The sequence below is a fragment of the Corvus hawaiiensis genome, chromosome 15 (genome assembly GCF_020740725.1).
Source record: "Corvus hawaiiensis isolate bCorHaw1 chromosome 15, bCorHaw1.pri.cur, whole genome shotgun sequence".
In the NCBI taxonomy this organism is placed as follows: Eukaryota; Metazoa; Chordata; class Aves; order Passeriformes; family Corvidae; genus Corvus; species Corvus hawaiiensis.
In genome coordinates, this window is record NC_063227.1 from 7,217,176 (window position 1) to 7,242,040 (window position 24,865).

Sequence of the window (24,865 nt, forward strand, 5' to 3'; positions counted from 1 at the left end):
ACATTGATTCATTGGCACAACCTTATAAAGTAGAAATTATGAGTGGCATGAATAAGGACTGTATTGATAATAATATATTGATAATAACAGTAATGCATTGAAAGAAAATATGTTCATCGTATGTTTTAAGCCCTAATGGGATAGCAAATAACTAGTACCATTCCTTGAAGTAAGAATCAATCAGAACTGCTGAGTTGCCTCTGAATTTCCCAGCTGAATTCCTTTTCTGGAAATTTTATCACAGGTTTATAATTAATGTGTTGCACAAAGCTGTCTTATTTTACCTGTCAGGTGTTCTACATAGGACCTACCTGGGCAGAACTGTAGGGAGGGAATGCTTCAGGGTGCAGCCTGCATGGCACTGCACCTTCCTGTGTTCCTCTGTGGTTTCTTTCCCAACAAGCCTCTTGATCTGCTGTCCCTCAAAATATTAGTGGTGTCTCTCCAGCTATTGTATTACAGTGACTGAAGGTCAGACTTTTAAATGATTTCTGTATGTGTAGCTGAGACAGACCAGCTCTGGCAACTGGCGCTGGCTTCAGAGAGTACAGTATTAGCTAAGATGAAATCAATAGCAAGATATCTGACCTTTAAAGGAGGAGAAAAAAAAAAGAGAAAAAAACCCGGCATAGAATAAAATGGTTAATGCCCAGAGAGTGGAGTATTTCTGTGAAAAGAGGACAAAGTCTGATAACAGCCAGTGCAGCAACCTTGGCTGAAGGGGGGTGTCACAGTTGCATTCACAGTGATGCAAGAGCAGCAGGAACACACGGTGTGAGAAAGAACAAACGTAGCCACAGTTCAGAACTAGGGGACAGTCTGCATTCAGACAGGTATACACTTCTGACAAAGCCTGAGAGCTGCTCTAGTCATTTCATTTTTGCTCCCACAAAATTGCTCTCCTTCTGAGAGGGAGAAGGTTAAAACATGGTCAAGCAATTGGAAAAGAAGAGGAGGAAACTACTGTTGCTGTGCTGATGTGAGCTTGCCACTACTTCTTCAGTAGCTGAGGAGCCTTGGTTGGATCTGTTGCATTATTAACTATTTTTTTCCACATGAATCCCTAAAATGCTGTCAGAAACCTTAGTCCTTCAGCAGGAAGGGTCTTGAATTATAAAAAATGCTCAAGGAGAAACAGTTATAAAAATTGAGCCACCGTGTGTATTCTGCAAAAGGAAACTAAGCTCTCCTAAAGCAGAAAACAAACACAAGCCCAATGGTGGGTACTTAAATCACAGCTGATTCTTCTGTAAAGAGGCTCTTCTGTGGTGTTGGGACTTACAGTAGGGAGGGAGATATTTACGACAACATTGTACATAGCTCTTTAACCCAGCAGGCTGCCACTTCTAACAGAAAATTGGGGTTTTGCCAACACATGACGCATAGATGAACACAGAGACGGGCAGGGTAAATAGCTTATATTTCAAATAAGCCAGAAGAGTAGTACACCTATAGGGAAACTTACTTAAATGGCCTTCTGTATGCTTCTATCTTCTGAACTTCCATGAGTGGCTTCTGATCATATCTTTTTCTGTGCAAGTGATCTGTTTTAGAATAATTTAATGTGAAGTTGCTTTTCATTCTGGCATGTAACATCAGTTTTGGGCCTCTCACTACAAGAAAGACATTGAGGTACTGGAATGTGTCCAGAGAAGGACAAAGGAGCTGGGGAAGGGGCTGGAGCACTAGTCTGATGAGGAGAGGCTGAGGGAGCTGGAGAAAAGGATGGTCAGGGAGGGCCTTCTTGCTGTCTACAACTCCCAGATAGGAGGGTGGAGCCAGGTGGGGTTCAGCCTCTTCTCCCAGGTAGCAAGTGGCGCAATGAGAGGAAGCTGCCTCAAGCTGTGCCTGGAGGGGGTTAGATTCGATATTAGGAAAAATTTCATCACTAAAAGGATTGTCAAGCACTGAACCAGACTGCCCAGGGCAGTGGTGGAGTCACCATACCTGGAGGGATTTTAAAGGCTTGTAGATGTGGTACTTAAGAATATGGTTCAGTGGTGAACACAACAGTGCCAGATTAATGGTTGGACTTGATCTTAGAGGTCTTTTCCAACCCAAACAATTCTATGATCATCCAGGTAATACTTGCAACTCATTTGTTGTTGGTTCTAGTTGAACTTTGGATACCAGATCATAGATGGCAGGGTAGTGAAGAGCTGTCAATGACGATTCTGGCTGACCCTGTTCATGTGTGTCTCTTGCAGTGCCCACTGATATCCCTGGCACCTGAGCTGCACGAGAGATGTTTTATTGTAACCATCTCACTATTCTAGAAAGGTGACTGTGATTCTAAGACTTCCACACTTTTTTGGACTATCTTCAGTCTATTGAAAAGACAAGCAGAGCACCCCACATTTTTCACTATTGGTTCTGAATTTTATTTAGTTAAAAGTGGAAAGATTTTACTTAACATTTGTGTGGTGTAATAGAATGCTAATGCAAAGAAAAGTGGGTTGTGACTTTTTATTAAATCTCAAGTGACTTGCAGACACTCAGTTCAGGTTTATCTAAACCAACCAGATTTTCATCAGTGTTTCTCTATTACTTAAATAGTACTGAGATAATATTGTCAGCTGTTAAATTTTCATCAGGGTATGCTGAATACACCTCGTCAGGAATAACATGCTGTAAGCATTTGAGTGGTGTTTGTTGGTCTATATCTGGAAAGCTTTAATCTCTTAATATCTTGTTTCCTAATTCTGTTGCTTTATCCAGTAACATTTCATAGCTCTGTCCACAGCTGAAAGAGACTTTGATCTCCACTGTGGTAGAAAATTTTGTACTACTTTTCCCACAGATGCAGTTTCTGTTATCTCTTACTGCTTTCTCTGTTGCTTTTTAAGCTAAAAATTTTCAAGCATACAAATTCAAGGTGCCTACATGAATTTTGAGAATGCTGCCTCCTCATTCAAGGTGCTCTTTGTTGCTTTTATGGTTTTTCACTGTAATAACCCATTACCTTGTTCTTGTGGCCATTTTTGTTTTCACTTCATATTTTAGTTTTGATCATGATTGTACTGAAGCAAACAGTACATAATCTGTAGGATTACTGTTTTTAATAATCCCATATATTTTAGGTAAATTTATGTTGGCCATAGTGTCTACTCTGAGTTATTTTTGGCAGTTTGAGGGGATTCTGTGGAATTGTAGCCATTTAGAAAATGGTATTTTCCAACAGAAGTATCATACCTGAGATTCTTGAGTATGATATCATGGGAGAAGGATGGGATTTTTTGGCTTTCAGGGCTTGGGAAACTTCCTATCGCAGTCTGCTGGTGCTTTCCCCCTTCCATGTTTTTGAGTAAAAATATTCAGAACAAGGGGGAATTGTGTATTAAACAGCTTTTATCTTAACAGAGGGCAAAAAGGTTGGTGGCTCATACACTGTGTTGTGATTCTTCCACATTTTCAAAAAGGACTGTAATTCCCTTTAAAAATACATACTGTTCTCAAATTTAAGATTATAAAGACAAGCTGCAAAAGTGCAGTGGGCATGAACATGCTCTTCTGTGATTGTTGATGTTCGTGATGGCCATCACCAGTGCTGCAAAGCAACGTGTGGATCAGTGCTAGCTAGCAATTTCCACAGGAATTCAAGTAATGGTGTCAGGGTAATGGAAGAAAACGCTCTATAAAATTTGGCTTCAGGCATCTGTATTTCAGACTTTCCCTGATGCCTGTATGAAACAAAAATACAGCAAATAGCCCTCCATGTCTGAGATGTCTAATACAGGCTTGAAAAGCAATTGTGAAAAGGATGTGTTGATATCTGGCTCCCCACCCTCCTTCCAGGGGAACAGGGAGAGGCACTTCTTGTCCAAATTAAGAGCAGTGACTTCCTGTATGTCTGCCACAGTATAGATTCATCTGCACTAGTTCTCTTTAGGCAAGCAGAAAATTTTCTTTCTTGTTTCAGAAAACATCTTTAGCTCTTTGACTCTCCTTTGTTACAGGTTTTAACCTCAGCTATGTTAAGCTGAGAGTACTTAAAAAGACCTTTTGTTTTGTTTCCAGCTGATATGTTAAATTGGATATTTTTTTTGGTGGTAGACTTTTTGCTGAAATCTCATAGTTGTGTTGAATTCACTTCTTGAGAAGGAAAAAAATTATGGGACACTTCATTTGAATTGCTCTTACATTGCAGAACTGTAATGTTTTCTGAGCTATTATGCAAATAAATTGTTTGTTTGTCTTGAAAAAATCACTGTTTATCCCAGCTATTTTTAGTAGCCAAAGATTCTTATACTCTTGGCATTTGAAAGGATAAATATATTTGCATTATAAACTGCCAATGGCTCTAAATTTATAAAATCCTTTAATGATATGACCACAGTGTATCAGACTAAACTGTGTTGTGCAAACAGATCTGTCTTTTGGCGATTTCAGCTGCTGTGAAGTTATCTTCTGCCTTGGGTTTTGTGCCTTTTGTACACAGCTCTGTGGGTTTGGGTTGTTCCCGGATATGTTACAGTGTCAGAAAGGACAAAAGAGCTTTGCACACTGTTGAACTCAGACATCTGGCATTTGCCATTTCTGTTACCCTTCCTTTATACCATCTATACCTGTTTAGCTGACGAGTGCATTGCGTTCGCAAACCCATTTGTTTCTCTATGAATTTGAATACATTTCCTTGTAGACAAAATGTGCATATGTAAAACGCTGATGTTGGCTGCTGGGGTTGTACAAGATCAGCTTTTAATGTTGTCCTTTTTTACAGTAGCATGCACATGGCAGATAACTCTGAAATCTTGTTTTCACAACCTGCTTTGTTTAGTTGCACTTCCCACTGCAGTGATATTTATGGCTGCATTAGAAAGAAAAGACTTGTACTCCCCAGAATGACTGATAAACAGCTGTTTTGTAAATGCCTATAGCAAATGAACCATATTCTAATGTTTTTCAGCCTCTTGGCAGGTATTGATTTGAACGTGAATTCATTGTTCTAGCTGCACTGGAGTTAAAAATAGCGTGTGTCAGTGAGCCTAATTCTCGGGCATATAGTCATAGCTTTCAATGTGGGAGACTGCTTTTTTTAAAATCTTTTTTTCCTAAGAATACAGTTATCTTTAGACTTTTTAAACAAGAAGATAGTGGCTTCCTAGTGTATAGCATTTAAGTACTTCAGCAAACTTGGAATTAGGATTTTTTTTTTTTTTTCCTGTTAGAAGAAATTGGCGTCTGTGTAAATTTGTTTCCCATTTCAGTTGCAGATCGTTTGGGCTGTGACCCTCGAACACGTTTCCAGGTCCCACCAAACACCAAGCAGTGGATTGCTTTACTACAGAGAGGAAACTGTACATTTAAAGAGAAAATACTGCGAGCAGCTTCACATAATGCCACAGCTGTGGTCATTTACAACAATGTGTCCAGTGAAGAGCCTGTCACAATGACACATCAAGGTAAATAAAATGTAATCTCCTTCACTATAATGCTTTTGCTGTATAAACTGTTGTTAAAGAGCCCTTGGCATTGGACAGATGGTATTTGAAGTAGCCCATTCCCTAATGATATTTACATGTATATAATATAGTGAAATAAGCCAATAATTCTGAAAAGTTATTTTCCTTTAGCCTACGCTTATCCAATGAGGAACGCTTTTCCTCTGCAGCAGGGATGTGGGTGGGTTGGAGTGAGGAAATGCCAGTAAGATCTGAGGAGCAATCTTTCAAACCTTTCTGCAGAAGAGAAGCTAACATACAGATATAATGGAAGATCTAGAATTTAACAAAGAATCTGTACCTGAAGAATTCTGTAGCAGCGTGTCTTCAACTCGTCGTTCTGGTGGGGACCTCCAAATGTTAACAGATGTATTTTGGGATCTAAGCTTGCATGCTTTTTTTAATGACAGTTTACAGAGCATTCTCTTTCTACAATCAAAGTCTAAGTGCCATACAGGAGTCAACAAAACAGTGATTTGGAGGGCAGTTGCCTCTGTAAATTGTCTAAAATAATGCTGGAAATCTGTTTTTCTGGAGAGTTCTACTTGCTTACAGCTGCCTATGTCTAAAATTTTACTGTTCCTAGTGACTTACTTTTGTTGCTGGAAGCCTCATATGTAAACATTTTCCTTTGTTAAAAATTATTTTTGCAATTCTGATAACTACCTTTTTCCTTTTCCAGAAGATTTTTTCATTTTGGAACTATCTAGCTTAACCAGAAAAGGCATATCTCTATATTTGGTGGTGGTACTGCTGGCTGGTTTTCGGGTTTTTTTTTTTTTTTTTAGAATATTTTCAGTCTCTTAGCATAAGGGGTTGCTTGGAAACTAGAATTTCTTAATTATTGCTATGCATATTGTCACACAATTAGAATTGAATTCTTTTACTGAAGAAATGCTATGGTTGTTTCTTCCTTTTTTTAACAAGCAAAATGTCTCACAGGAGTTTGACCTTCCCAGTTCTGTATGCCACAGGAATTTTGCAGGGGGGTTTTGACCTCCATGTAGCAATTCAAAGCCTGTTAACAATTGATTTTTATCTCAGGTACCTTCCTTAGACATTTTTACAAGTAATCTGCAGACGAAAAGTCCTATATTCTAATGAAACATTTTTTGCCAATTTTTGGGTTTTACTTTTTCTTTACTTTTTTTTTTTTTGCCCCCCCCACTTCTCTCTCTACAGTTGTAGTGCCCTCCTAAACCTTCCGCTCTGGACTCTTTGAACTACCTGTAAGAATGTAAATTCTGCTGTCTCTATTTAACAATGATTTGTGAGTTTTCCCATGGCCTGGAGTACCTCAGTGTGTCAGGAAAAAAAGGCTACTACTACTAATACAGCTTTGGCATTGTTGGCTCTATTACATGTTAAATCATATAATGGGTTTGATTATAACTTTAATACCTTCTTTCTCATAATGCTGTTAGATTTGGCTTTCACAGCAGTAGGATGGTGTCTGTCTTCTATTAGGAAATCCTTGTTCCCTCCCTGTTTCATCTCAGAAGAGCAGTGTTTTGCCTTTGAAACTTTATCAATAGGCCCAGTAGTTCTGGTTGGTTGAAATACCATCTCAAGATGTAAAATAGGAGAGCTGCTATGGCTAAAACAGTGTCTTATAAGGTACCCAGGCAGCTGTTTGGGTAGTTGATATTTGGGGGAAAGCCCAATACTGTCTTTGGCATGGTGAGTTCCAAATATTTGCTCTTACTTACGGTAAGCTTTAAAAAAAATGTAATTACTGGAGATGGTATTTTAGCTTTGTGTATTTGAAATACTGGGTTTTAGGTGCATGTGTTCAGTCTACTTTGGAATCTCTGTCCTGGTTTGGGCTGAAGGCTCTATCTCAAAACTAATATTGGACTTGAAGTGTTCAAACTACGTGACAGGCTAAAAGTAGTTTTTTAGAGCTGAAGTAGCAGCTGTAATGAAGAGAAATACTGCTCCACAGCCTTTGTTTTGATTGTGTTATGGACACGTAAGGGATTTCCTCAGAAATCACTTTGCAGAACTTCCTGCAACTAACTTCTCTGTGGGTTGATGGAGGAACTGCAAGTGTGTGTAACTGAGATGTAGACTGGTCCTTTGGTGTTAGCCTCAGCAGAGGGAGGGTTTGGAACCCAGCATTCCCCTTCTTGAGAGTTATTCCAAGTGGGAGATAGATTCCTGAATCTATGTTTGTGGGATGAGTCTTTCCTAACACTGTGTGTAAAGCAGACTTGCACACATTCCCTGGTCCTCCTATTTCTGCCTTTTCAACCATATCATATTTGATACGCAACCATATCAAAGCAAATACTGTGTGCTTTTTAGGTGGTGAACAACCACGTCATCTCAGAGGTCTCTTCCAACCTAACTGATTCTGTGTCAATCTGTGTGGTCTGCTAATTAGATATTCCAGTGCGCTACATCACTTCTGTTTAGTATTTTCTGTCCCTAAAGGTTGGGAGGAGCTGACCCTGTGTATCTGATAGCTGTTCTGCAGTGATTAAGTTAATATGTGTTAGAGTTGATAGCAAGTGAGAAGGAAGGTGGGCCACCAAGTTGGTGTTAGCTCCACATGATGTCTATTGCTGTGCAGTATTCCTCTTTTCTTTAAAAATGCAGTCTTCACGAAACAATTTTGCAGCTGTATTATGATGACTAACTTAATGACTCTACATTTTCTTTCCATAGACAAAGGAGAAAGTAGACCTTGTGTTATTTTATATTACTGTAACATAATCTTTGTACTGCTGCATAGTGAGCCTTAGAAATATTCCATCTTCCAGGTGAAGCAGAGAGGAAAGCAGCAACTGCTTATAACGCACACTGTGAACTGCAAGCTTTTCCTGCTTGGATATTTGCATGAATTCCAATCACCTGCTTAGACAGTGTCTGTGGCAAAAATAAATAACACATTACACAGATTGATGTATGTTGCCCACCTGCAGAGAGGTGATTCCCTGTGAAAAGAGCTTAGGAAGCACTTTTCACCTGTAGGATTAATATTTTATCCAAGCTATTTTATGCTTGAATACACATTTGAAAATTTTATTCTTATGGAAATTTGTTCGTACTCAAAATATTACTTAGCAGAATGGCAGTTCTTTCTGGAGGCTGGATAACGACTGTCACTGTGGAGTCAGTCTATCATCACTGTGTCAAATGAACAGTTTCTGCTGCTAATAGCAGAATTTGCTTTCTCTTGTGTCATAGTCCACCAAGTCTCTGCCCCTTCGTTTTCACCTTTGAGTTTTAAAGTAGGTAATGACCTTCAGGAATTGGTTAACTTTTTTTTTAATACCTGTACTTCTGTTAATGTTATTTGCAACATTATTTTCTTTTCTTTGTGCATATTCTTTTGTATGTTACTGTATACTTATTTTACACAGTCCTGTAGATGTCTTCTATCAACCTAAGCAAAGGACATCTTTCCCAGCATAGGTTTTCTTAGACTATGAGGTCACTGGCAGGAAGGCAGTTTTATGAGTGGTTTTGCTTGCTGCTTCTGTTAAAGCAAAACTGCTACTGTCTAATGTAAAAAAGAGCCTGTGTGGTGGAGAAAATATGCAGTTGCTGTCTCCTTTATAAGCAGTTATGGGAATGGGAAGACAGTGCAGGTTAAATAACAATTTAATTCCTTTCTTGTTTGTGTGTGATGGATACAATCCTGTTAAGTACAAAACAGTTAAATCTGGGGAGGTTGGAGCTGGATAATTTTTAAGGTCCTTTCCAAACCCAAACCATTCTCTGATTTTATGATACTGAATTTCTCTCTTAAAATCTAGACTTTTATTTGGATTTACAGAAAAGAATAAAATCCAAAGAAGCCTCCAAAGTTCAAATTTCATACTTAGAATTTATGGAACAAATACAGACAGAAAAAGAGAAACACATATAGAAGAGAGTGTCAAAATGAAGCTGCTGGATTCCAGTAACTGTGGTTTATCAGCACCTAAGAAATTTCCAGAAGTATATAAACAACTTCTAATATAACACTGTTTTTAGAAGATTTACCTGATACAGGTAAATCTTTTAAGGTCTTGAGAACCAAGATGCAGATGTGTCATTGTAGTGGTTTTGATTCAAAATATTCATTACTTACTTATTTTCCTTCTGTGAGATAAGAATTAGGAGAAAAACAAAGCAGGCCACAAACCTTAAACAGTTGCAGTACAATGAAAGAGCTTTATTACTAACAGAATTAAAAGTAAAGAGAAAACAACAAAGCAAAATTAAAGTAAATTCCCCCCCCCCCCCCCTCTTTCCAGCACTTCTCTCCTTCTATCCAGCTCACACAAGGGATAACAGAACATGGGATGTTAGTCAGTGTTGTAGTTCTTGAAAAGTCTCTCTCTTATGCTTAAGGAAAAAAGGGTTTTCCTTCAGTTGCACGTGGTTCCCAAACTGCCACCAATAGCAGACCCGCCCGGAAACAAACAGTCTGCTGTGTGTAGAACATCTCTCCCATGAAGAATTTCACAGTTCTTTCACACTACAGAACATGGGCCATCACATGGGGTTATTCATCTTTTTAAGGATAAGTTATTTTGGCCTGCACACAGAGGCTTTTCTTCGCCACAAGTCTCTAACAGCCTCTCACTGCTTCTATATAGCCTGGCATAGGCACTCTTCACAAACTTCATAGGCACACGTTGATTCTCCACCCCCCCCCCCCCCATGTTCTTCAAATGGATTAAAGAGACAAACAGTTTGTGGTATTACAGTTTCTTACCACGGCATGCAAGAAGGTTTCTTTTAAGCTGCGCGCCAGAATCGCGGCACCGCCCTCTTTTCTCCCGTCGCCATGCTCAGCTCCGTCCCACGGGACTCACTTCTCTTTCTCTCTGACTCTGAAGCCGCCATGTTGAAGAGTGTTCTTGTTCGGGCTTTACGGTGGGGAAAGCCTCGCTCCCTCTGTGCTGCTGGCTGCGTGGTGTCCTCTTCAGTTCAGCACGGAGTGTGCTGGCTGCAGACAGGAGGCTCTGCCGGCTCCCGCTGGCTCCGCCGGCTCCGCATGGAGGGGAGAGGGACCCGCCTGTCCCCAGAAGCCGCGCTGGATGGGTTTAGCTGTGAGCAGTCCATGGCTGGTTTGAGCTGCCTGCGGCTCTGGGACAGTCCCCCTCAGTGACCCAGGGTCCGTGCCGCAGCGATGGGAAAGGGGGAAAGGGGCAGTGGCCCCGGCCCGGCCCAGCGGGGCCGGGAGGCTCGGAGCCCCCCCCCACCTTCCAGCAGGCGAGCTCCGACCAAAAAGGGGAAGTCCCGCCTTTCCGTGAGGTTTAAATATGTAAATTGTGAGAAGCGTAATTGGTCTTAAAGACTGTCCATCAACTCAGGGTCAACCCAACACAGTCATCAAGATAAATCTTCATTGCTCTTCTAATGAAACAACTCATTAATTTTCTGGAGGAACTTGTTTCTGTTCCATGATGTGCACAGGTGATGTTCCCCTGCCATGGCACTGTGCAAGAGGTGTCCAACATAGGCTCCCAGAAACAGGTTCCTTCTAAGGGAAAGAGTTTTCATGGCCCTCTATTCACTTAGAAAGCATACTAGCATGGGAGGCAGGGGCTGTACTTGCTTTGAACTGTGCTAAAACTGCCTATATGTTCTGTGGATTGTTTTAGGTCAGTGGGTCAGAAGCAGGAGGGACAGGAAGCCATTTGAAGTTGTTGCCATCTAATGGCTCTTCCACGTTCTTGCCCTCATTCGGAGTGAGTACAATAGACTGCAGAGAGCCGGCGGTCGAGGTGCCACTGTCCTCTGTTGTGGCACTGATCCCTGAGCATCTCATCTCTTAACTCTGCTGCTTGCCTTTTTCTCACAAATGTCTCTTTATGTAACTCTGAGCTGAACTGATGCGTGAAAGCTCTGGCAGGGTGTACTGCAGATTATCATGCACAGATGTGTACTGAAGAATATTTTAGCTCTGTACCAAATCCACTGCAAAACTTGCCCTGGATTACTGAGACCTACTTTGAATCCACAGGTCAAAACTAATTTTATTGTATATTACAATATTATTATTAAAATGTGTTATTATTAATTTACCTCAGAATATTAGTGAAAAGGAAAGAGCTGAGTCATTAAAGCTGAAGCTTTAAAAAAGGCCAAGCAATTAATAGTCTAACCATTGTTTACATATGTTTGATCATTTTTTGGTTATGTTTGCTAATTGAAAATATGGAGGATGAATGTCAACAGCTTTATTGTTGATCATGTTTCCCACTACATTCCTTGGAGGTGTATCAATCAGGAAAGTCTGTCACACAGTAGATGGAGGTGTCTGACACTTAGAGACGGGGAGAGGAGTATGTTTGACATGCTGATTCTGGACCATAAGGAAGCACTTCTCTCTTCAAGGCAATCCAGGGAAGCCCCTTTACAGAGCCATCATAGCCTTGGTGCCTTGCAGAACTCCTTACCAGTGTTTCTGTGTCATACATGCCTCATCCACAACTAAAATAACAGAAGTCGGGCTCATTTTAACTCAGCCAGCTGAAAGGGTAATTAGTTCTGTGACTGTGAAGAGGCCCACGGGACTGTTAGTGACTGTAAGTAATTACATTCTTCTTCTTATCCAAAGTCTGAGCTCCAGCAGTAGAGTAATTCCCTGTATCTATGGACTCAGTAGAACCAAATTTATGATATTAATCTATGAATATGCTCTTTGTAAATCTCTCAAAGTATTTTGTAGTGTCCTTGGGTAAGGCTATCTTGCCATTTCTCTTTTGTGCTTTGCTGAATTTGTTTGCAATGACTGTCCATGTCCAGATAGATAGATCTGTAGAGAAGTTGTGTGTCTATAGAAGAAAATACTTGAGCATGACAAATTGCCCATTTTAGAAATGCCTGGGTTTTTAGCTGCACCATCCATTAGTGGGAATACAAACTGCTGTCCAGAAATGGCAAAATGTAAGCCACCTGCTAGCACCTGGTCACACTGTGGAATGCAAGACAATTATCAAAATCCAGGTGTGTCTTATATTGATGATGGACCAGTGATGTCTATGCTACATTAATATTATTGATGAATCAAGGTTGTGACACCATAACAGGTTTTGGACACTGTTCAAAAGTATAGAAAGTGAAGAAAAGCTGTTTTCAAATTAGCAAAAATATCTATTGAAGATAGGCAGGTATAGATATTTCAGAAATGTGTGAAACTGTGACACGAGGAACCTTTTTATGCAGTGGTGTGTAATTTGTTAGGATTACACCGTTTCCCTAGTCAAAACTTAAAGTGATCCTTCAGCTTTTTATTAATTTGCATTTGTTCAAGGTTTGAATATAAAATTTGGTCTGCTTCATTAGCATACTAATACCTTAACAGTTGCAAGTATTTATTCTTTAAAAGAGGCTGCAAATCAGTTTATTCACAGTAAAATTTGCTTAATGCTATGTAAAAATTTAAGTAAAAGAAGAAAAAAATCTGTGCACAGATTGTGGAAAGGGGATGATCAAGTGACACATTTCTTTGTGCCGAGCTTTTTTTATTCTTTCCGGCATTATTTAGGTGGAATGTCCGTTTCCTTTAAAAAAGATAAAACTGTAGTGCAAGCAGATGCAAAAGAGGCATTGCTAAGACAGGAAAGAGTGTGAAATATCTCAAAAGTCATTATAATGTCTATCTGCTTTTCTCTTGTCTCGGCTTGGTTTTCCCTAGTGTAAAGAACCCAAGAAGTCACATACACTAAATATATATATATATATATATATATATAAAAATGTAATTCCCAGAACCTACATGTCTTCCACAGAAAGGGAATATGTGATATAAGTGGAATTATCAAGGCAATTCAAAAGAGGGGAGCACAAGAAACCCCAAGCCCCAGAATCCAGTGTCCTTACCATTCTAGGGGAACTCTGCTGCAGTTCACATTCCAGGGATTTATAAATTCTCTCCCCTTCTTGGCCCGGCCATGGGTCTGTCCTCCTGCTGCCCATCCAGAAGCATTGAAATAGCATGTTTAAAGACTGAGCAGAGATTCTGGAACTTGTGGAGCTCTTACAAAAAAGGTGGGTGCATCTTGTAGCTTAGTAGAGAATCTTAATTCTTCTAGCAGTGCTTAGTGTTATATGACTTGGGATGGAAGACAGAGAGGAGCTCCCTGGGTGAGGCTGGTGGAGGGGAAAAGATCTGCAGAGAAGCCAAAGCCCAATGCCTCTTTTGTACATACTGAAGTTTTGTTGTATCTTTGAGAGGCTGTGAGTGTTGGTTTTCTGGAGTGTGTTAGTGCAGGAGAGAGTCAGCTTGACCTTGACGAGCTTGAGGAAATCCAGGGGCATAGCTCGCCAGCTCACGTGTATCAGCAGGATTTGCACTTGTGAATGAATCAGGATGTGGCTGTGACTACCTGTTTTGATTGTATGCTAATTTCTCCATAAGAAACATTTCCCTGAGTGTCAGAATAGAGCAATTGGGTTATGAAATAATGTGTCAGTAGTTGTTACCTAAATACAGCCCAACAGTTTTCTCGACTGACAATTTATCTCTCCTTTTAGGAACTCTTGGTCAGAGTAGATTATAAAGCTGGTCAAAAATACAGCAAGGACATTATACTGAGGCATCGTTTCTTGTTTAACAAAGGAGGATAGGCTTATAAGTTTATTATTTATCACTTATGGACTTAATGTGCTACAGGCTAGCACAACAAGAATCTGATTAAGCTTTAATATTTGTTTTGAATTTAATTGTGTCACACCCATCTTTGAAAAGCTGCTCTTGCTGTTTCTGGTTTTCTAATCCTATGCCTGAATCAATGCCTGCTTTTCTTAAAGGAGCAGACTTTGTGGTAGTCCATCATGTCTGCAGTACAGCAGTGCCTGGCATGTTCCAGAACACTGAAGTGTGTAACCATGTTTAGAGGGCACAGAGCAGGACCCTCTCTTCACCTGACAGAGTGAAATCTGTTGTAGCTTTTTGCTACAAAGAAAAGTTCTGAGTGCTCTTCAGATATACATTGACAGTATTTCATAGAAGCCTGTTCCTCCTTGAACTTGAAATACCTACTTCTTTGTCCTCTTGAGTAGACAGAATTCAAGTTTTAATTTCAGAAGCTTTTTCTTTAGGTTGTTTTGAATGGGTTTGTGCAGCAAAGAGACTTGTGATTTCTGCAAATACCTGCTCAGTGTTTTGGGATAGCAAGTTGTTCCACTGGTTGTATTTAACTGAGGCACCTTTAAAAGCCTGACGTTTGGGTAATAGTTTCATATGCTGCTGCCCTTTATGATTTTTCTCATGGTAATTTTGTAAAATCTTTTCTGGTGTCTGACACTACATAAAATAGGCATCCTAAAGTAAATGTTTACATACAGGCAAGAATTCAACATTTTCAATATTATTAAGGCAACAGGAAGACAAATATTTTAAAATGCTACCAGTCTCATTTTAAAATTAATGTATATTCTTGGCATTAAATTCTTGTCTTGTTTAGAATGCAATAACTGTCAAATATTATGGGCTTTTTCTGTATTTGATTTGGGACATCTCAAACAACATATTCTACTCTTGAGATTGCTCATGTGTTGACAGCTTGGATGTGCTCTTGTTTACTTTCTGATTAGATCAAAATAAAAATATGTGCAGCTAGACCAGTTTTAATAACTCTGAAGATATGCCAAGGCTCGTTCTCTTGGTGTCTGCTTTCCCATAAACCTGTTTAGAATGTAAGAGTTATTCTTCACAACAAATTTCTTTGTTTTGCATCAGATGAAAATGTTAAGGTACCTGATAAATTTGTGGGTTTCCCCACTGTTGTTAAATGCTGTGGAATTTTTATTTAAAAACTCTTCTCCCCAACCCCACTTTTTCTAGTGGCACAGCTTTGCATACAGGTCAGCATGCCTTTTCCTTATCCTTTACCTCACGAGTTCCATGGATTATATCCTTTATGGCTGAATCCCTTCCCTGGTAGAGGTAATCCTTGCTTTCGCCTCTGCTCTTATGCAGCTCAGATGTCTTTTGGTGTTTTCACAGAACTCACAATCAGTCTCTCAAAATTTCATATACAGCCATAGCTTTCATTAGTGCTTTCCTGCTTGCTTTGTCACTTTCTGGGCTCCCAAATTCTGTTGAAGTGGTTTCACTGTTAGTTAATGTTATTCCAAGAAATATGTCGCTCACAGTACTAGGATTGATCCTTTTCCTGGGTACTGAATATTAGGTATTGCTGTCTTTTTATTTCTGATATAATGCATTCAGAAATGCTTAGCACACAGCTACAGGATTTTAACAGAAGATTAGGGAAGTCTGGTTTGTGAAGATTGGCAGTTTTATTTCCAATTAAGTGATCATGATGATGATCCTATTGCTGCACTCAGAAAGGCAGTGGCATTTTAATGTCTGAATCCAGCTTTCAAGTGACTGTCTGGACCATTCTTTACCTTTATCAGGAAATGGGGAATTTGTTTGTGTTTTCTAAGGAAGTACTCTGAAATTTTCACCAGCAGAATTATTCAGGTAAATGTCTGCTAAGTTTAGGGTTTTCGGAAAGAAGCGATGAACGGATTCAGTTGCAGTTAAATATTCTCTGCTGTTTAAAGAGAGGACAATATTCTTTCGCAAGCATGAGATGAGTGCAGTCTGTGTGCTTCATGCTGTGTCTGCAGCATCAGCAGCCACTGTCAGAGACTTACTGCAAGGACTTTAGCTTTAAATATCAGCCATTAGCAAATCACTGACCTTTGTTATGAGTATCTAACTTAATTCTCAGTTCTCTGCAAACCTTGTTGCATCAAATCAAAATAGTTCAGTGCCTTTTACAGGTGGTCTGACCCTTTCCACAATCAAGATGGGATCTAAGGTTTTGCCCTCCCCAGCTGTGAGAAGGTGGTTGAAGCATTGCAGCCTGATTGGCAGGTGCATTTTGCCAGGCTGCCATTCCCTGCAACCCCTAGTGGGTGCTAGGTGGAGGTGTCTGAAGTCTCCTCTTTGAACCATGCCTGTCTTCAGCTTCAGCTTGGTATCCTGGACATAGTTATCCATATTTTGAGCTTCAGACAAACATATGGTAGTCAAGAATTAACGAAAAAAACCAAACAAACAAAAAAGGGAAAAAAAAAAAGAAAAGGCAAAACCAAACAAAAACCCAAAAAAATTCCCACCAAACAAGCAAACGACAAAAAACCCACCAAACAAACAAAAAAAAAAAAAAAACCCAACACAACAAAAGCACCACAAATATTTGCCTGTGCGGACACTTGTAACATTTCTTTGAGATTACTTTTTATTGACTTTGTAAGCATGCTCTTTTAGAACTGCTAGGACATATGAATAGGTCAGTGAGAGAGCAAAGCAGTTTCCTTACGAGCTCTACAGGAAACTTCTGGATGTTGCTGTTTTTCCCATAGTCTTGTTTTTAGTGTCTTCTCAGCTCTTAAGTTTTTCTCTCTTCTGCTCTCACAATGTAACATTACACAGATTTAATGATTAGTCACAACTTCATCCCTTTTCATACACAGAGTTGTATAACTATCCTAATTAAACATGCGCATGATAAAATTGCAAGCTGGAAAGAGCTGCCTGGGCTTGGATGATAGCAATTAAATGATTTATGTTTACAGGCATCAATATTTATCTTATGTCTACCGTCTGTCCTAGCTTGTCATCTGTGGTTCCATGTGTAGTTCATTGGCTTTAGTAAGCAATCCATATTCTTTTCTCTGGACTCTGTGTTCTTGGCTGAGGAGAATCTTGCTTTTCGAAGATTATGGAGTAAGACCATATTCTCTGAGTTTCACAAACAGTCTTTCTGTCTTCACCTGAGGATTTTTTTCTGCTAAAGTTTCAGAAATAAAAGGTTTCAAGGTGCTTAAAATAAATGAGTCACTGTCTCTTCCTGCCCCCAATTGTTCTCAAACAGGGAGTTCTTGCTAAAATTATTTAGGGTGATGCCCCTGACAAAAATATGGATGAACCAAGTCCCAGTTTCCACTGAGCTTCAGTATGTTAAACAGACACAATTTATTTTTCTTTTCTGCAGTTCTCCTTGGCTCTGGCGGGGTCAGAAGCAGCAGTAGCACTTTGGCTGTTCCCAGTTGAGTCATTTGGAATGCAAATCACTTTGCAGTGATGCCAGAGGTTCCCATTGTGCTGGGCTTTATATAAAACGCGTGACAGATTGTCAGCTTTGTCACATTCCCTGGGCAGCAGGGAATAGGTAGAGGCTTCAGCTTTGGATTCAGATAACACTGGACTAGTATCAGAAAATCTTTGTCATCTTTGCGTTGCAGATAACTTATAAATCATGTTAGGATATTACATTGAGTGCTTCAGCGTGATATTTTCATACTAACATAATTTCTCAGTGCAAATAAATTTCTTCTGGGGAAGCTTAGCAGAGCATGTGCTCTGGGGAATACAGTCCTCCTGAACCCTTCCCTGCTTTTCTTCTCTGCCTGAACTAGATACGAAGAGCAGAAGTGAAATCTGGGGAAAATACCAAGCAGTATAAATTATCTGCTCTTGATTGATCTTGCGCTATCTGAGCTGCAGGGATTTGGGGTTGCAGGAGCATGTGCTTCATCTACATACAGGATATTGTAGGAAGGGTGTCTCTTGTGCTGTAAAAATGTGCTGAAAGTCAGGGCAGGAACTGTCCTCCCAAATGGACAAATAGGAATCTGGGCAGATTTCCATGAAAATAAAGCTAGTGATGGACTTTTACTCTGAGCTTTGCTGTCTATTAAATATCTTGGTTATTTTTGCATGAAACCAAACTTGGTACTGAAATATCTCTTGAGAGCTGGATTAAAATTGGTCTTGTGTGAGTCTGTGCTATACTAGAGATTAAATAAATTGTGTTGAGCTTTCATTGCTATTCAAAGCTTTTGAATTACTGTGGCACTGTTTCAAAAATATTCGGAAGGAAACACTGAACTTTCTTTCCCTATTTAGCCCCATGTTAGCAGGACAAGGCCTGAATGACTTTGCCATTTCAATTTTAAATAAAGAAAAGTTTAAATTTCTTGAGGAAAGCAATTTGAGGGCTGTGGAATGTTTTTTCAATTATTGTGCAAGTTTTAATTTCTGAGATTATAAATTTTGATTCTTTTGAGTAGTTCTGTCAGAAGAATTCACATCACCAGCATTAGTGAACTTAATAGGAAAACTGATTATAGTGGCTGTAAATGTTGCTATTTAGCATAGTGAATGCAAAGTGTAATAAGAGAACATTTAAGGCTGTTGCACAACTCTATTAAAAGTCCCCATTGTGGAAAAACTATGTAGCTGTCACCCTGAATTATTGTGCCCAGGGTTTCAAAGATGCTGCTCTTTTGGCTCTTGAACATCATTTTGTGGATACAGTAGCTTCTTAAAAATTAGGTTTTGATTAAAAGACTTTGAACAAATGCCTTGTATTAAAATAGGATCTCATGTTCTCTACTGTCACACTAGGTTCTCTGTAGTTTAAATCCACTCTAAATCCAGAATCTTGGTGCTGAAGTCGTTTGCCTTATACAGCTCCTCTCTGAGGGAATGTGAATTGGAGCAAGCAGATGGAACAAGCAGATGAGCAGATTTTGCAAGCATTTTGAAAATAGGTCTTGAAAAGGTTTTTAGTATAGGAAGCAAATAAGTCTGGATGAATAAGAATGAAACTTCGCAAGGTTTTTTTTCTTTCTGGCTTTGGTTTTTCTAAAACTTTCCTTTCTTTGAAATTATAATTACCCTGTGTTCAAAATCCTCTTTTTTTAATGGGGTCTTTGCATTAAAACGTGGGTGCTCTCTCTGCTCTACAGGTGATTTTGTTCTTTTTCGGCAAGGCTTATGGTTTTCCTATTATCCTTGTACCAATAATTTTCCCTTTGGGACAGGAAATAGTCTAGAGGCAAGACACTATGAAAACAGATGGGCTACACATTGAAAATGGAGCTGATGAAGCTGACAGCCTCTTTGCAATCCTATCAAGCGTGTCTTTGTATGGGTGATAAAATCAGCAGTCAAACTTCCGCCAAGTTTTTCAATTCTCTTTTACTTTGCAGCCACATAACCACGCTGGGGAACTTGCATAACTCTTCCCAGCAACATCCACAGCACTGCCTGTGCTAAGGGCGCTTGAGCAATATTCTCATATTCTCACTCATCTCCTAAATGTTTTTCTGAGAGTTGCCTGTTTAGGTATTCATGGCTTCAGATCTGGAACAAACGTACTTTTGAAAGCTAGTTCGGACTGCACACAGTAATTATAATATGGGAAGTACTGTGTAACCAGCAGTAGAGATCTGTTACTATGTGTGGAGCTGCAGAGAGTTTGCATGTTAATGCCCTAATTTGAAAATCTGGGTTTGAAGGACAAGGCATGAGTAGAGTGCCCAGTAGCATGTTCCATGTGCCACAGATGGCTTAGATTAAAACCTCGAGTTGTCAAATGGCTTTCCATTTGGAAAACTGGAAAATTCATCTTGTGAGCAGCATGCCATGTTAATTTTAAATATAAATTAAATATTTTTTCCCTTTTTATAGGAACTGGAGACATTGTTGCTGTCATGATTACAGAATCGAAGGTTAAGGAGATCCTGAATTACTTGGAAAAGAATATCTCTGTCCTGATGGCCATAGCAGTGGGGTCCCGTGTTCCTCCGAAGAACTTCAGTCGGGGCTCTCTAGTCTTCGTGTCAATATCATTCATTGTTTTGATGATCATTTCTTCAGCATGGTTAATATTTTACTTCATCCAGAAGATCAGGTACACAAGTGCACGTGACAGGAATCAGGTAAGGGGTCTCTTCTTTTCTCTTAAGTTATGGAGATAATATTTCTGTATACAATAATCAATAGAGAACAAATAGTTTCTAAGGAATGCCCATCAAACTGGTGTTCAGAACCTCTTTGTTCCAAGGCAGAGCATGTTGCCAGACAAGGATTTTTTATATAGCAAAGTGTTTTCAACCTGAGCAGCACCAGTATAGATCCTAATACATGACAGGAAAGAATAGAACTGAAGCAAAATACTTGGAGTTTTAGTTAGTGTAAGTCCAAAAGTAAGATGAATTCTGTGTTGGCTGAGTAAATATGTACTGGATGTATGTTGGGAATGGGGAAGAAAGTTAAATTATGAATCGACTTGTGTAGTATGGGGGAACACTGAGCAAATGTTACTAATTCTCTCTATGCTCTTAAGGATACCTTCTGTAATAGTTAAGGTAATTCAGAAATTGTATAAAAGTATTCCTAAATCATAATCTATCATGAATGTTAGGGTAAGAAAACTAAGGTGTAGAGCTGCTTAGTGGTCTGTGTTGACTTTCAACTTTATTTAAGATCACCCTTGGTAAGGAGTGCCTAATTCTCCTGGTGATATATTTTAACTAAAATTTTGTCCAATATACCTTGCTTACATTCCTTTTCAACTCTTATGGCCATAGTCAGAGACCCAGACTAAATCAAATTGTCAACTCAAACACAGATTAAACTTTAGAAGTATATGTTTTACTAGTGTGGACTTAATGACCTTCCATAGTGTGCCTTGGCTTTTATTGAGAAGGGTCAGTAAGCCTTGGGAAATCCATAGTGTCCTCTTTGCCCTGTCTCTCTGCCAAGGCTAACTTAGAAACCTCCTGACCTCTAGTCAAAACCTCCTGACCTCTAGTCACTGTCCCCCTTTCCCCCAAATTACAGGTGATACACGGCAGCTGGCTGTGAGGCAGTTCTTTGGTGTTCTGTCAGACCTAGAACAAATTCAAGCTTACAAAGCCTTGGTGGTGGCACAGGATTTCCTTTTCAGTTACTATAAATAGTGTCTGATGCTGCAGGTCCCATGGGCATCCTGTAGATTTTCCTAAGGATGTCATTCTTAAATGACCACACTGTAGCCAGTACTTAGTGTGGTCCCTTGGGATGGTGAAAGTTTAAATATAACTGTAACTTAATGAATGTCTGTGGAATACTAAATTGTGCCTTCTCTATCCCCTACATGGCTCTAGGCTTCTTCCAAATGTCCACGTTTCAAAACAGTTGCTCCATTGGGAAAGGGCTCTTAGGACCTTTTTTCTTTCTTTAAATTTTTACAAAGGTCAGGAGAAACTTGATGAAAATTTTATGTGGTTTAAAAAGCTGAACTTATTAAACTTTAATAAGAAGGTGGCGACAGCTACAGCTTACTTTTAAAGAGCTTTGAGAGCTTTCACAAAGACTGTACTGTTAGTGATGAAATAACTTGGTTTAGGCTATGATCTTGTTTTTAAGTTACGTCAAGGCGCACGTTTTTCTGTTTTTTAAATCAAAGCCATCAAAAACTTGCTGTGTTTTGTAGATAACACAAGCAGATATTGGTATTTCACATGGTTATTCTTGCGTGCTTCCATTGGAGGTGTGAAACTCTTTTGCATGTGGAAGTGACCTTTTCCATCCACACGGTTGTGGTTTTTAAAGGCAAGCATATGGTCTGTGCCTGTGCCCTAACTTAGCAAAATAGCAAATTCTGAGTGTTTCCAGTGTTAGCATGAAAGAGTATTTGTTAAAATTAGAAAATAGAAGAGATTGACCTCTTCAACGGAAGAGATGAAAGTTATTATTTAGCAAATTTATTTACGTAAAATAACTTCAATATGTTGGAAGAATTCTGCTGAAATATTATGCTCTCAGTGGGAAAATAATCTTTAAAATTTCTTGTAGTGCATATACAATCACATGCAGTGGAATGAAATACAGATACTACCCACATTTACTTGGCTGGTAGTGTTGAGCATTTGAGTTAAATGCCATTTCAGCCTCGTTCCTCTCAGTAATCACTCTTTTGGTTATGCAATGGTTATCTACTCCAGCAGTGTGCCCAGTGTGTTCTGTGTCATTAAGTTCTCAGGCCAATATGCTTGTTCCAGGGCACGTAATTTAGATCTGCTTAAATTGACCAAATTCTTGCATATTGAAGTTAGGGTGAGATTTTTGACTCTAGGAAGCATATAATTTCCTATCCCAGCTCTGCTTCTCATGCTGTGCTTCCTACATGGATATGCTTCAGTAGCTGGGACTGTGTATCTGATTTTTTTTCAAATCCTTGCTCTAAAAAATACAAAATTAGAGCTGCTGTTCTGTGAAACCACAAGGAAGAAAAGTGCTTATGTAATTCTAGAATAAGTGGTACAGTCAGTTGCGATGCAGACTTGTGACATCATTGTGTTTCTCAAATAAAAGCAACTTTCATTCCAGTTTGTGTGCAGGGAAATGTGTGATACAGGGGGTACACCTTATGAAGGATTTGGGTTTCAGTTTCATAGAAGGTGGGCACAACACCCCACACATGGATTGCAGGCTGCAGGAAAGGTTTTGAGAGCTGCATTCTCAGAAGCAGCTCATCCCTTTCAAAGGTGGAGTACGCGGTACAGGTTGGAGGGGAAAGAGGAGATACGTGAACTTCTGTTTTTTAAGTCAGTTTTAAACCAAGTCTGATGTCTCATGTCACTGAAGGAAGACAACAGGATCTTTGTTTCATTCAGTGCCCACCTTTGGGACCCCAGTGGGTAAACAGTGACAAATAGCCATTCTTTGTTGGCTGGGAACTGGGCATTTCAGTAGGAATCAGCACTTGAATGTCAGAAAAGGCTCCTTCCATCTAACTGTGGTGGTCATGAAGCAACATAAACAGCAGAAAAATAGTTTGGCCTCTGCATGCAGATTGAGGTTATCTTCAAACCAGTATTAATTTCAGCTTAATTTAAGTCTGTATTGGCTTATTTAGATTTCGTGACCCATCATTTTTTTCTTTTATGAGATTGTGGTGGTTTTGGGTAATAGCAAGAGAGAAACTAGGTTACACTGGGAGGATCTTGTGCATCTCAGAATAAGATCAGCCTGCTCAGGGGGGGAAATATAAAAATAATTCAAGCTTAAGAGAACAAGCAGTGTATTACAGCACACTGAATAAAAACCAGTATGAACAGAGTACAATGGAAATCATCAGGAGGGGACATTGCTTCAGCTTTTATCCTGCAACCTGGCTTTGATTAGTTTTGCACATCAGTGCTGATTCACTTCTGTGGACTTCTATACAGTCCCTGAGTTTTATGCCCATGCTTATGGAGAGCATTTGAGGATTCAGCTGTTGGCTATTTTTCCTTCTCAACAAATCTCAGTGCTTTGCTGTGTTTGCATTTTGTCTTATGTGTTGGCCTGCTGCCATAGTGTGTATTGCAATGGTATTACTGAGCCCAAATAACTCATTATAAAGGACACTAATGAAGCTTGTTTATCAGGGTTAATTTGTGTTCTCTTCTTTGTCACTTTATTAGCGTCGACTTGGAGATGCTGCCAAGAAAGCCATTGGTAAATTGACAACCAGGACAGTAAAGAAGGGTGATAAGGTATAATAATAAGATTTCAACATGATAAACTTGAGCGTCATGTTTATTTTTTTTCTGGGGAAACACTCTCAGTTTTTTCTTTCAGTTTCTGATTTATGACTTTGCCTTCCTTGTTGGAGGCTTGCTTTGTCCTGTGGCACAATACTTTGTGAAACTGTTAGTATTGATGTGTGCTGTAAGTCTGTATATTTCAAAGAAGTTTTTCTTGCTTAAATACTATTTGCACTCCATCTGGCAACTGTGACTGAGGGTGGTTTTGTGTGCTGGCTGGCTGGGAGGATGTCCTGGCGTGAGTACATAAGGGCTGGCATTGTTTATGTGGAATTCTTAAGCTTAGAACCTTTCCATATATAGGTTCTGTAAAGGAAAAATAAATATATAAGACAGATAATTGAAGATATCTCTTAAGTAAAATACAACTATTCAGTAAGTTAAGGGGGAGCATAAAGAGGTATTTCAGTAAATATTACTCCAAGAACATTTCTTGCTGGTATACAAACTAAAATATATGGTGTGTTATGTTGTAAGCTTTTTCCACTTCATGAGCAGTATTACTTTATTTTTGATTCTGAAAGGAAAAAATAGTCATTAATCTTGCTTAATTTTTTAGCTTTAATTTTCAAAAGGCAGGGAAATTCTGGCTATGATTTGATTTTTAAAATCTTATTTCCTAGGGCCTTTGTATTGTGATTCCTTTTTATCTTTCTTGTCAACACTATCTGCAGTGGGAGATTAGGAAGTGATAGGAAAATTTGCTTCCAGAGAGAAGGCAGAGAAAATGTCTTTCTGTTCTTCCTCCCTCCCTATGTAGTTTTATTTCAAAACAGCCCACTGCACTAAATCTTTTCTGGAATGGGAGAACATACAGATTAGAGGAACTTTTCCATGTTAAAAAATGTTGTTGTCTTGCCAGTTCTGAATTTATGCTGTCAAGTGCTGTGTAGGTTGCAGTGCAGACAGCATGAGGTGCACATGCAGGTGAACAGAGTGGGAAAAACCTTTTTTTCCTCAGAAGAGCCATCAGGATTCTCTGTGTGCTGCCCTGGCTGCTGCTGACCAGGAGTGGCTGTGGCCTTGCTCTGGTCCCTGTCTTGGTGTCTGGCTTGTAGCTGGTTGGCATCAAAAAGAACAGTGACGTTGAACTA

At 39.4% G+C, this 24,865-nt stretch overlaps 1 protein-coding gene across 5 annotated transcripts in view; it reads left to right on the plus strand.

Moving 5' to 3' along the window:
- Nucleotides 1-24,865, plus strand: part of RNF130 (ring finger protein 130) — a 56,985-nt gene that overhangs the window by 5,695 nt on the left and 26,425 nt on the right. For all 5 annotated transcript variants that reach the window (XM_048319564.1, XM_048319562.1, XM_048319565.1 and 2 more), the window contains 3 exons: nt 5,208-5,402; nt 19,885-20,135; nt 23,649-23,720. In XM_048319564.1, coding sequence (XP_048175521.1) covers nt 5,208-5,402; nt 19,885-20,135; nt 23,649-23,720 — 518 coding nt within the window. The remainder of the gene's footprint in view (nt 1-5,207; nt 5,403-19,884; nt 20,136-23,648; nt 23,721-24,865) is intronic.